Source organism: Octodon degus, unplaced genomic scaffold, assembly GCF_000260255.1.
Source record: "Octodon degus isolate 3935 unplaced genomic scaffold, OctDeg1.0 scaffold00031, whole genome shotgun sequence".
NCBI classification, from domain to species: domain Eukaryota; kingdom Metazoa; phylum Chordata; class Mammalia; order Rodentia; family Octodontidae; genus Octodon; species Octodon degus.
Genome location: NW_004524607.1, coordinates 11,641,009 through 11,654,673, shown reverse-complemented (window position 1 = coordinate 11,654,673; position 13,665 = coordinate 11,641,009). Strand labels below are relative to the sequence as shown.

The 13,665-nt window shown below is 44.4% G+C and overlaps 1 protein-coding gene and 1 pseudogene across 1 annotated transcript in view; one reads left to right on the top strand and one right to left on the bottom strand.

Annotated features, from left to right (window-relative positions):
* The window catches only part of CUNH7orf50 (chromosome unknown C7orf50 homolog), a 146,431-nt gene that overhangs the window by 12,106 nt on the left and 120,660 nt on the right, over positions 1 to 13,665 (top strand). Inside the window, exon 2 of the mRNA XM_023713429.1 lies at positions 2,954 to 3,083. Within this exon, the coding sequence (XP_023569197.1) occupies positions 2,955 to 3,083 (129 nt within the window). The 5' untranslated portion in view covers position 2,954. The remainder of the gene's footprint in view (positions 1 to 2,953; positions 3,084 to 13,665) is intronic.
* Positions 2,189 to 2,681, bottom strand: LOC101576454 (annotated as a pseudogene).

The window sequence follows — 13,665 nt, the reverse complement described above, 5'->3', positions numbered from 1 at the left end:
TTGTCCTCGGCCTTACCGCCGCGAGCCCTGCAGCCTCAGCCTCGGCCCTGGCCCCTGGTCTCTGCTGCACGCATGACCTTGAAGGCCACTGCCGAAGCCTCTGCGGAAGCTGTGGCCTCCCATGCCTGGGCCCCCAGGGCCTCCGGCCCCTCCTGCTGCACTGGTTTCATCCGCCATTTGGTGTTTCCCAGAAAAAGAAGCGAGATTGGAATTTTCTGATTCCAGAATAGAATATTCTCTCTATGTGCTGTAACCTGTGACAACCCCAATATGGCACAAGGAGTCCTCAATTTCTAGCTTGCTTGGTGTCCCAGGTTCACCCTGTACTCTCAGCAGTTTCTCACCAAGAGTAGTGTTGGCCTCCAGATGTGCTCTCTAAGGGGATGTCCACTACCCCTTCCATCAGAGCATCATCTTTTTTTTTCTTTCTCTTTTACAGTGATAGGAATGGAGTCTAGGGTGTGGTATGTGCTAGACAAGCACTTTACAGTAGAGCTACCTCCCCGATTTGATCATCCTTTTAATATATACAACTCTCTCCTGCCTTATATCATTTGTTTTGTTGTTCTTCAGTACTGGGGGTTGAATCTTGGGACTCTACCACTGAACTACACTCCCTACCTTTTTTAGTTTATTGCTGAGTCAAAGTCTCATTAAGTTGCCTAGGCTGGCATCAAATGTCTGACCCTCATGCCTCAGCCTCCATGGTAGCTGCAAAAGCAGACATGTGCCTTCACACCCAGTCTTTATTTATCTTGCATAGCAAAATCTTTTTTTATATAATATGCAGCCCCTTTCCCCCAAAATTAGGGGGAGAGAGTGAGCTCCAGAAGGGCAGGTGTTTGGGGCTGGTTGGTGCTGCTCAAGGCCTGGAGAAGACAACCTAGGCTCTCCAGGTCCTTGAGGCCAGGTATGGCTAGCTGCCCATGATAGGGTATGTGACTCACCACAGCCTGTGTGGGAGTATAGTCCAGCATAATAGAAAACTTTAAAACCCCAATAATTAATAGGCAATACGGATTAGAGAACAGATAAATTTTTACTTTTGGAAAATTATAATACTAACACTAAATCTAGTATGTCTTAAGCATTTTGTGTTCATGTTGAATTAAAAATATAGACTATATAAGCTATTATTTTTTTAATTTTTATTTTAGGGAAGGGTGTCCAGGGTGTTCAGGGTGTTCAGGGTCTCACTACTAGATCTAACTCCTAGTGATTCTCATGTTTACAGCCTCCCAAGTGCTGGGTTTACAGGTATGCCACCATGCCCAGTCTCAGTTGCTGTCTCAGCACGCCCCAGGGGCGGGGCCAGCACAGCAGGCCACCTGGGGATCAAATCCTGGCCCCTGTGCCTGATTGCAGGTGCTTTTTTTTTTTAATATTTATTTATTTATTTTGTGTGTGTGTGGCCAGCTCAGCCCACCAGGGGGCGGGGCTGGCTGGCATGTGGTGCTGGGGGATTGAACTGTGGTCCCTGTGCTTTGCTTAGCTTAGCTTGTTCTAAGTAGGTGCTTTAGACCACTGAGCCATCTCACCAACCCCTGCAGGTGCTTTAATCTGCTGAGCTATTTGACCGGTCCTTAAACTATTTTTTTTGAGTGGAATTACTTGATTTTATTTTATACTAGGTGGTGGGCACAAAGCAATCCTCCTTAATAAAGTTGACAGTTATATCATCCATAATAATACAGTTGTTCTTCACTCAGAACACTTTTAATAATACACATTTTAAAAAATTATTCATCTTACAAATTGTTCTGCACTCCAAATATACAGCAGCTTGGAAAACGATGTTTAGAAAACAAAAGCCAATGTAAAAAGACAGAGTAAGACAACTAGGACAGTACAGGATGGGTTTTTTTTTTTTCCAGCAGTTTTTTTTTTTTAAATAATTTTATTGAGAAACAAATAGCAATAAGACAGTTTCAAAACTGATTTGTAGGACGGTTTCAATAATTAATGCATTGCATATTGTTGTCTTAGTGGTTATTCGTTGTTCAAGATGCAGACATGATATCCTGTCCACAAACACTGTTAGAACAAATCTTTCTATTCATTGAATTAAGAGATAGTAGCTGTATATCTATCCTATTTTGAATATACAGATACAAAATGGTCATTCATTTGTATCCCCTTTTTTTGTTTAGTTTTGTCAGAGTCAGTATTCATTTTTATGGCTCAGCTTCTACAGTTTTCTTACTGCATCATTATTGTGAGAAATGTGCTCCTTCAGCTGACTCCACTGCTCTGGATTTAAAGAAATACCTTGTCTTCCTGGTTTCATTTTACCTTCTGGATCCATCCAATATTCTCTAATATCAATTAGAACTTTCCCTTTCATGAAGGCTGGGGAGGTGGCTCAGCAACATAAGTGCTTGCCAGGCAAGCACAAGGTCCTGAGTTCGATCTCCAATACCGAAAAAAAAGGAACTTTCCCTTTAAAGTCCCGAACACTGACATATCTCAGTTGCCCAATCTGCAACGTGTTATCATCTCTGCTGCTGCTGCTCTGCTTAGAAGGTGACAGAACTCTGGAAGTTTCACCAGTCTTCTGCTTCTTCACCAGTCTTCGGCTTTTCTGGAGCAACTTGCTTTTTCCTCCTTAACTTTTTGTCAACTTCAATGTCAAAATCGCCTGAAGAGCTTAAAGAAACAAGTTTCTTTGACTTAGGCATTGCACTGCTGCTGCAGTCAGCAGCCTCCTGCTTGCTTGAGACTGACCTAAACTATGTATTAGTTATAGCTGTGTTAAATAAAAATAGTCAAAAAGCAGGAAATCAAATTTTTAAAATAGTGATGGACTATAAGTTTGACTTTTATGTTTTTCACACTTTATAAAATACCTTTGAATTCTCTCATAATGGGAGAGTGCCTTCCTTTGTTAAAAATATCGTCGCCTAGGGCCTGTTATTTTCTATGTATTTTAGCGATGTGTATTTTCTGTTTGCAGGATGGTAAAACAAAAGAGAAAAGGTCCTAAAGTAGCAAAGAAAAAGAGCAAAAAACTGAAGAATATGTCTGTGGAAGAGATACTGCAGGCAACTGATGCCACAGCAAGTGAGGAGGAAGCCAGCCAGAAAGTAAGGCCCTGGGGTGCGTCTTTGGGAGAAAGCTGCATAGGCTACCTGTGGGGCTGTTCAGTGTCCCCAGAAGCCATCACAGGACCCAGAAGAGTCTGAGTGAATATTAGGATGGAGCACTGTTACTCCCTCGTCAGCCACCACATCTACAGACTGCTGGGGAAATGCCCTGTTTTACAGGGTACTGTGAGATGCTAGACTGGCCCAGTGGGGGCCATCAAATGTCAGGGGCCAGCAATGGTGAGCCTGGAGTGGGCCTGGGCTGTGCTGCATCCCATGCAGAAGGGGAGTTTGTTCCTTACCATGAGGCTCACAAGAGGCAGGAGACTGGTCTAAACACTTAGATTTAAAAGTGTTAATTCATATGCTGAGAGTTTGAAAATTGGTAGTATAGAACTGTATGCAGTGGACTGTAAACATGATTTTCATACTCACCAGTTTCTTCCTGAGGTTGCGTATTTCTGTTTTCTATCCTGTGTTACTCATCTTCCACAATAATACATATACACATTTATACTTGAACCCTCCAAATTGAATGTTGAAATTTTACTTTATGATGAGCTTTCTTTTTAGTTAGTACTGTTGAGTGATCAAAACAATATATTAGGGGCTGGTGAGATGGCTCAGTGGTCTAAAGCACCTATTTGAATAAGCTTAGCAAAGCAAAGGGACCACGGTTCAATCCCCCAGCACCACATGCCAGCCAGCCACGCCCCCTGGTAGGCTGAGCTGGCCACACACACACACGCACACACACACACACACATACACACACACAAATAAATAAATAAATAAATAAATTTAAAAAAACAAAACAAAACGAAACAATATATTATCAGTTTTCTCAGATTAATCAACATAAATTAGATCTCGCTAGGCACATATCTCATCATGCTTGGGCGGGGGGTAGAGAGAGAGAGAGAATGTGTATGTGTACGTGTTGCAGGTTAAATCCAGGGTCTCCTGCATGCTAACTATGCACTGTACCTCTGAGCAATACCTTCAGCCCCATAAAATATATTTTAAAATATGCTGTTAAGCGACAACTTGATTAGGCCCTTCTTTGGTTTTTTTTGAAGGAATAATTAGAAAGCACTGATTGACACATGAGTTTATTCTCTTTTGGGCATGACACTGGTATTTCAAGCTTGCCTTCATGTGGTATCCCAGAAATCCTTGTACCTAGGAGGAGGGGTGCACCACATTATAACTGGGTGGCAGATGTTATTTTTTCCATAAAATGAGAGAAAGGCCCCTCCCTATGTGCAGGCCTGTTTCCTTGACTATACCCAGCTAGGCTGTGGCAGTGTGCCCTGTCCATGAATCTGAAGGCATTCTCTGACCCCTGACTTGGGAAGTCTTAATGCTCTCAGGGGATTCATGTCCAAGCTGGGGCTGGTCATTAGGACTCTGTCCAATTAGGCAATTGAAGGTTTTGGGAGATCATGTAACATAATGTGTAGGCCTGTGTTGAGCAGCTGACCAGGAACCAGGAGCTGGGGTAGGTGGAATGGGAGCAGAGTGTGTGCCAAAGCAGGGCTCAGCCGTATCTCCATGGTTCATTCATCTCTGAGGTCTCTGAACTATCTGAGAGTGCAGGAAAGTCAGATAGGACCTGGGATTCCTTGTTTTAAGTGTATTGGCTGTGTGCCCAGGCTGCCAGCAGCTGCATGGGTGTGAGGCACCTTGCTTCAGGTCTGCACAGGTCTTAGGGAATAGGGAAGTATTTTACCTGCATCTTCCATGTTAGTCATTTATGTACTGGCCCATTAAATTCCTGTTTCTGGGTAGACTGCCTCTTACTAAAGTTTGTTCTTCTTTTAGAACAGTGTCACAGGGCTGGGAGATAGCTCAGTGGCATAAGTGCCTGCCTTGCAAGCTCAAGGACGTGGGCTCGATCTCTGATACCACATACCAGCCATGGAACCCAGGGTGTGCTGTGCCAGCCCTGAAACTGGGCGTAGTGGTGCATTCCTGTAATGCTAGCACTAGGAAGGCTGAGACAGGAGGATTACTACAAGTCTAAGCTGCATAACGAGATCCCATATCAATTTTTTTAAAAAAGGTGTCACAAAGTTACACAGGCTGGCCTGGAACTTGCCATCTTTTTGCCTTCGTCCCCTGAATAGCTAAAATTATGACCATGGAGCACCATACACAACTGTGTCGGTTGGTTTGTTTTTGTATTACTGGAAATCAAACCTAGGAACTTTGCACTGAACTACATTCCCAACACTTTTTAAAATTTTAGACAGGTTCTCACTAAATTGCCTGGTCTGAGCTCCCACTTGTGATTCTCCCTCCTGTAATGTCCTCCAAGAGTGCTAAGATTACAGGCCTGTGTCATCATGCCTGATTTTTTGTTCTTTATGGCTTACAGATTCCACCTGTAAAGGGTTTCTTAGAGCTCCTGGAGCCTTGTGTCTGGCCATCCCATGGCCTAGCTGCCCCCATGCAGAGCATCTTCCTGGTAGGGCTTTCCTGCTTTTTGAGACACCTCTGTTTTCTTTGAAGTGAGTTCCATGCTGTCACCTTGGAAGTTTCCATATGGTAAAACTTCTAGCTTCTTTCTGTTACTAGTGAGCCCTCTAGCATGATCTCTGCAGGCCACTGGCCTCTGGCATGACCCACTGAGCTAGAGAATGGTGGATATTGTTTGAATTAAAGTTCAGGAAAGTCCCAAAATAGTGAATATTTTTTCATTATTAAGGTACATGTTGATTAAAGGAAATATGGAAAACAAGCAGAAAAAAAAAATTGTCTTGGAGATGTTTTTCCCTAAAAGTTCTTCTTTGGAAGCTAGATGTTGATTTGACTTACAGTGTGGAATTACTGGTAAATTCATGTGCTTTGTTGAACTTTCCTGCACAGGTATTGAGGGTTGGCCTCAGGTTCACCATGAGCAGTGGATGTCCTGACTCATGGAGGAGGTTGTGATAGAGGAGGCCAGCTTGCCCTGCCTGTAAGCAACAGTCTGACATGATGTGGTCCTGACCAACCAGCAGGGGTCACCAGCCACACTTCTTCTAGAGGGAGCCCAGGAGCCCAGTTGGTTCCCAGGCTGGTGGGCAGCTTTTCAGTGTGTTCTTTGTGACTTAGCTCTGTGGCTTGGGAGCTTGAGTGTGTGGCCCCTTCTTGTATTTCTGGGAGCCAGCCTCTCAACGGAGTGGGGACTCTCTGTCCTTAAGAACACATACTGGTCTGTGCTCTCTGCACAGCTCTTTACCCACTCTTCTAGTTCTCATGGGAAATGATTAAGAAGGCATCAGGCTTATTTTTCAAAGAAAAAAATATGGAAAGCTGAACCTAAGCATTCAAGAAGGATGGGTTGCAAGGCCTGGAGAGCAGTTGTTCATATCCTCAGAAGTTCATGGAAAGCTACTGCACCAGCCCCTTCCTCTCTCCCACACAAACCTCTGGGATCTGCAGTGGAGAAAGGAGAAGTCTCTGTCCCCTCTCTGGCCATTATGTTGTCCTCCTAGGAACATCCATCTGGGAAGCTCAGCAGCTTGCACAGCCTCTTCCCACAGTACAACCTCTGTGCTTGTGCCAGGACAGTTGAAGTGTCCCCAAGTGCTGGAAACTTCATCGCCCCTTGGGGAGTGGTTTCCATGGAGCCTGAGTTCCCACTCAGGCTGTGGGCTTGGCATGCAGAACTGCCGGGCTGTCTGGCCTGCAGCTCCTGCCTAGTGCTTTGGTCTACAGTATGCCAGGGTCCTCAGCCAGGCTTACTCGTCACCTCCCTCTCCAGAGACCCTGGCGAGCCTGAGTGCTAGGGAGGTGGGTGGTCTGGCAGGGCCTTGTGCAGGACAGAGCTGCTTCACAGTGACTTGCTTATTGCCTCAGCAGCTGGGTTCCTACTGCCTTGCTGTTGATCTTAGAAAGGACCTGGCTCCTGTTGTTTTCTCTTCCTTGATTCTGCTAGGGCACAGATTCAGAGGCTGTAGATTGGAGTTCAGCAAACTTTCCTGTTTTACAATGATGCCCTGGATCATAGGAGCCTTGGCCTTTGTTCATCTGCCTTGGGAAACCCTTCCTAGGAACTTGGTCTTAGGAGTTCTGCTTTGATTGTTTGAACCCCTCCAGAGCTAGTGTCCTGTTACAGAGGGCTATGGGACTAGCCTATAGACAGCTCAGGTCTCAAGATTGGTTGAGCCATCCAGCTGGGCCAGGCTGGCTCACTGGGCATGCACTGGAGCTGATTGAGGTAGAAAGAGGTTTCAACTGTGAATCTGTCGCTCTGCCTCCCCTACCCACTTCCCCTCCTTATTCTGTTTCTCTGTCCCTGAACCATATGAAGTGAGACAGTGTAAACATAATTGTCACACCAGAGCCAAATGTCTGCAGGGCTTAGGGGCCTGCTGATGAGCGGGCCACCTCTTTGCTGCTATAAACACAGCTCTGGCTGCCTGGAAACCAAGTTAGTGAGCTGGGTGGAGGGCAGGTCTTGCTCATCCTGTCATTGGTAGGAATCCCTTAGGTCTGCCAAGCACTTTTTCCATGGGCAGAAGCACGAGTGTTGGATCCTTATCAGCCCCTGAGATGTGGAGACCAATGCCTGGGTGTTGTGATGGTCCTGGACAGAGCCAGGTGGCTGGATCACATGTACCTGGCCAGCTAGTGACAGAAAGGAGACTCAACTTCCTACCTCTGGTCACCCTGGGCATGTACAAGGACACCTGCTGTCACCCCTGGTGTGGCAAGCCTGAGAGTTGTCCTCAGTAGTGGTGGTTTTATGGGTGTATCAGGCAGTGAAGCTCCATGCAGAGAATCCTGTCTGGCTGGCAACTGCCTCGCTGTGAGAGGGGGTGGTACTAATGGGGACCACACTGTCCCATGTCAGGAACGCAGTCTATAGTGTGCAATGACAGGTCTCCAAAGGGGAGACGGAGTATGTGTACAGTTGGTGATTCAACAACTTCCCAAGGTCCCCAAGTGCAGTCGTAGCATCCATGTGTTTCTTGGGCTTTTCGATCTGCCCAGCCAGGCTCAGTGCTGAGGTTGGCCTTGTTCAGAAGGAAGCTGCTTGGCTGTGGCTCTTGATTTACTTTTTTGTTATCTAGAATCTAATGTGAATTATATGGACATTAAGTCGACAGCTTTGTATAAAACCATTAAAATGAGGTTATGGCCTTGAGAATGTCCTCAGAGTCCAAATGCTTCACACCAATGGTATTTTGCCTCTAGAACTGTCACTGCTCTGGCCCAGTTTGCCTTTACACCCTTGGGGCCCAGTGGTTGCGGTCTTTACAAACAGCTCCCTGGGAGCCTGAGTTGTTTTTCTTAGTGGAATTTCACCCTGCCCTCCTCCCCATTTGGTGGCTACTGGACACTGAGTCTTCAACCATTTGGAATTACAAACTGATAAACTTGCAGGATTGAAGAGATTTAGAGATTGATTATTCATCTTACATGTGGGAAAGGAGACCTGGAGAATTGCAGTGGTCCCTGAGGCCCTTAGGCTAGCAAGTCTCCTGATGGTGGCCCCTTCCTCTTGTGTCCTGTGTGTGGGAGCATCTCAGGTGTGCTTTTCTGTGTAGTAGGTATGTCTTCTGTGAGCCAGTGCCTGCACCTTTGAGTTGCTTGCAGGTTGTGGCTGATACACATATGCTCTGGACACCTGTTTGTCCTCAGGGGAATCCCAGGACTAGGGTTGCTTTTTTGCAAAGTAAGTGCGTGTGTGACTTTCTGGGAACCTGCCGAGCTGGTTTCCACAGCAGCTGTGCCCTGTGCACAGTCCCACAGCCATGTGCCAAGGGGCTAGTGGCTCCAGGTGTTTGTCCACTCTTTTCAGTATTTTAAATTTTGGTCCGTGTTTGTGATAGTCTTGCCTTAATGCATGTGTAGTTTTTAAAAACAGCTTATTGTGGTATAATTGAGATAATAAGCTGCACTTATTGAAAGCGTGTTTTCCCATTGTGGTTTAGTTAGCATTTGACTCCTGATGCCTGTAATGATAAAGATCTTGATACAGGGAACCTCCAGATGATACAGGGGAAAAATGAAACTCCTGACCTCAGAGGTACCTGGGGTGAGTTTCTGTTCTCTAAAACTGAAGAGTGAATTTTAGGAACAAATGGAGGTTATGAGCAGAATATATTTATTGGGGGAAAAGAAAGCTCCTGTCTGTGAGATGGGAGGGGGGCCCTGAGTGGGTGGTCCCTGGGAAGTTGTCTCTTCCAGGGACTTTTATAGAGGAAAACCATGTGGTGAAGCAGGTCTAAGGTGGTGGAGAAGACATGGGAACTCAGGTGGGCATGAGGTAGGACAAGACTATGGTCAACCAGTGAGATTACAAGCACCATTGCTCAGGTAAAGTTGATTAAATCCAGTACCAAATGGGGAAGCGAGTCACATAGCAAGCAGGCATGAATATAGGACAGAGTATCTTCCAGTTGGGGGTTGGGCTAGCGACTCATTTGGGCTCTTTCAAGGTTATTGATACCTATTTAGAATATCAATCCCTGATGCCCATCCCTAGGGAAGTATGTAGCTGTGTTTCCTCTTTTGTCTTGGTCTTGAGTTCTGGTCCATATGGAGGTGTCTGTCTCTTCCAAGTTGCAAAGTCACCTTGTCTTCTATCTTGTCTCCTTGAGGGCCTGGCCCTGTCTGACTGCCTATAATATTTCTATCTAATTCAGCTGTCTACAACAACCTGACATGGTTTTTGGCTGATCATAATTGCCTTTGGTGAAGTGTTTGTTCAGTTCTCTTGCCCATTTTTGTTGGCCTGTTTTCTTATTTAGTTTTGGGAGTTTGTTGTACATTCCAGATAGAAAGTCTTTATCAGATTTTTGTTTTGCAGATATATTTTCTTCCTGTTTATGGTTGAGACTGACATTTTCTTAGTTGCTTTTGAAGAACAGACACTTTAAATGCAGATCAAGTGTATGTATAGTTTTTTTGTTTGTTTGTTTGTTTGTTTGGGGCAACATGTTTTTGTGGCTCTTAGTGTGACAGGAGATGCCCCTCACTAGGTTCAGTGCATCTATGTCACCATATGAGTGTTGTCTATCCATTTAGCCATCTTCTGTCAACTCTTATTTACAGGTCTCCAGCTTCTACCCATGAGAACACTGTAAAATATAAGTTTATATCATATGTGATTGTTTCTTTTGGAAAAATACTTAGAAATTAACATAACATAGAAACATAGAACTGGAATGGCAACTGGGGACTGTGTACCTGGCATGACCCCACTGTACGCTCCTTGGGATTCATCTCCTTGCACCTCAGCTGGTCATGTGGGTAGAATATGAATTGTGTCTCTGTAGATTTTGCCTCTTTAGGACTAGTCATGTAATGGAACCCATGCTTCCCAGTGTGGCCCTTCTGTGAGACTCCTTTTATGCAGCTGTGTGAGCCAGTGCCTCCTTTTTCTACTGCCGAAAGGATTTTGTTATATGGATTACCACAGTTCATCTGCCTTTCACTCTTCTGTAATGTGCAGCTTTGGATTTGGGGCCAGATCATAGCTATTCTGGTGGGTGTAGGTGGAGTTGCATTTCATTGTGGCCTTGATTTGCATTTTCTTAGTGATTAAAAACATTTTGTCATGTGCTTCTTGGCCATTTGTGTAACTTCTTCGGAGATATTTCAGATCTTTGCCCATTTTTAAACTGGCTTCTTGGTTTTTTTCTCTACAATTATTTCTTTGTAAACATAGAATTTTTTGTTGTTCTGATTTTTGTTTTTGTGGTCCTAGGGGTCAAACCTATGGCCACACACATACTAGTCAAGCGCTCTACCACTGAACTATAACCTCAACCCTAGAAATATCTCTTTGAGGCTTTACTTTAGCTTGTGAATCTTTGCTTACTAACGTGATGTTGTGAATCTGTTGATGACTGAACTGGATTAAACCCCTAGAATTGCACTGGGGTCTGAGTTGAGCAGAGGGCCCTGATCCTTGAATAAGTAAGACCCTTCTGTTGGTGTCTGGCCTCTTGCTTGTTGCTGAGTTATATTTCTGTGTGTGAGTATTCATGTTTTGTTTGGTCATCATTTAGGTGAGTCTTGGAGTTCAATCCCTGACACCACATGCCATGCTGGCTCTGCCCTTGGGCACACTAAGCTGGCCCCTGAGACTAGTTATGGTGGCTGGTGCACACCTATAATCCCAGCACTTGAGAGGCTGAAAGCAGGAGCATCACTATGAGTTAAAACTGCATAGTGAGATCCTGTACCAAATACATTAAAAAAAAAGGAAGAAGAAGGAGGAGAAAGGTGTATTTTCTTCGGAAAAATGTCTATTCAAACTCTGCCCGTTTTTAACTTGCTTTCTGTCTTTTTATTATTGAGTTGTAAGAGTTCTTTATGTAATTGTTTTATCAAATATGTGACTTCTAAACATTTTTTACCATTCTCTGAGTTGTCTTTTTACTTTTTTTTTTTTCTTTCCTCAAAGAGTATGACTTGAGACAAGGTCTTGCTATGTAGCTTAGGCTGATCTTGAACTCACTGTGTATCCCAGGCTGGCCTTGAATGCCTAATACTCCCACCTCAGCCTCCCAAGTGCTGGGATTATAAGCATATGCCACCACATACTTTTCACTTTTTTGGCACTGTCCCTTGAAGTGTAGAAGTTTTATGTTTTGGCAAAAAAACTGTTTTTTTCTATTGTTGCCTATACTTCCTTGTCATATTTAAGAAACTATTTCCAAATTCAAGGTCATGAAGATTTATGCATGTATCTTTTCTAAGAGCTTTATAGTTCAGCTCTTACATAAAAGTCTTAAGATTATTTTGAGTTGATTTTTGAATATGGTGTGATGCGATGGAGACTCAGTTTCACTCTTTTGCATGTAGATGTCCAGTTGTCCCAGCAGCATTTGTTGAGAAGACTGTTCTTTCATCATTTGAATTGTTTTAGAACCCTGCTTGGAATAGTTTATCCTTTCTAAGAGTTACATAATGTCCCATTATCTTATTATATGTTATTTTGTTAGGTCTTTGATATATTGCTTAATTTAGTTCTTATAAATTTGTTGTAATATCTGGTAAAGCAAGTACTTTATTGTTTTTTGTTTAGACTGTGTCCTTGACTTTTCTCATATATTTATTTGTATGAATTTTGGAATCAGCTTTTAGATGTTGTGGGCTATTCAAAATTATCTTTTATATTACTCAGGAAAGTGTTATGTTTTCTCTTTAGGTTTTCCCTATTTCTTGCCTTTTCCTAGAACATAATGGCTATAATAGTTTTCACTAGGTTTTTAGCATATGACTTATAGCAAAAATGCAACTATGTGAAATCTTGATGGTGCTAAGCAGATGGTGGTTGCCTCTCCATGTTGCTCATGGTCTGGTGTGTGGTCTTGCTGGGCTCTGTGGTGGGGCCATCTCCCAGAACACAAGAAGACCCAGTGATGGATGTGTTCTGACCTGGGAGGTCACCAGTGGTTTTCCCTCATTTCTTAATAGTGATGACGATTGGATTGCCACATGGAGATGAGCCAGTCCTGATGGGTCTTGGAGTGGCTGTTTTCCTAAAACTGGGAATGGCTGTTTCTTGGGGTACTTTCTCTTGCCTGCACATGCCTAGAGAGCTCTGGCTGCTCAGAGGCCTAGTGTCTCAGGGAAACTTCTAGGGAAGAGCTAACCAAAGGTAGGGGTGATGATGGTATGGTGCCTCTTGCAGTCAGCCTCCTTCATGACCTAGAAGAGCTTCCTGGCCCAGGGAGGACAGAGCTTTGGATGAGCACTTCTTTGAGAATTCATCTGTCCAGTTCAAATAGGCATGATGTCCCTGTCGTTGTAAATGCTGAAGCTGGGACAGGAGGGAAATCTCCAGGGATTCTGGGGATTGAGGGGTCTTTCTGCTTCTTCCAGTACTCCAGGACTCACTCCAAGTTCTGGGCCCCTTCCTGGCCTTGTTTTGGTGTTCTATCAGCAGCATCTGGTGACATTGCTGCAACCCTAGTAATGGAAGCAGCCCACAGCCCACTTGCCAGACACTTGCTGGACCACATGGCTGGGTCTGGGCCTGCAGAGGAGTGGCCTTTCGGGGAGCTGCTGCTGGAAGAACCTGGAGTGACTCCCTATGTGCAGACGCCATGGGGACATGGCAGGACCATGCTATCAGTACTCACGTTATTGTTCCTTGAAGAAACTTGTAGATGCATAGTAAGGGACAAACAACATTGTCCAGTCTCCTACAGTGATGAGCCCCAGGGTTAGAACCAGCCAGGGCAGTGGGGCCTCCCATAGAACTGTTTCGGCTTCAGGAGTCAAACGTGTTTGTACCTGTATATGTGTTCTCATGCATTTTTCCTATGTGTGTGATTCTGTAATCACTACAGTAGACCCTCTGTAGCCCTTACTCATGCGCTGAGTGAAAGGCATGTGGGTTGTTGTAGATTTCTGCTTTTGTGAATATAGCTACTATAAATATTGATTGTAAGATTTCATTTTTCTGGGGTAAATGCTAGAGTTCTGTTTGCTAGCTTGTGAGGTATATGCACGATTAGGTTTTTTAAGAAACTGCCTATCTCTTTTCCAGGCAGCTGACCATGTTCCATCCTCACCATGTACATGCGAGAGGTCCAGTTTCTCTGCTCCTTGGCAGCATGTGGTCTGATCA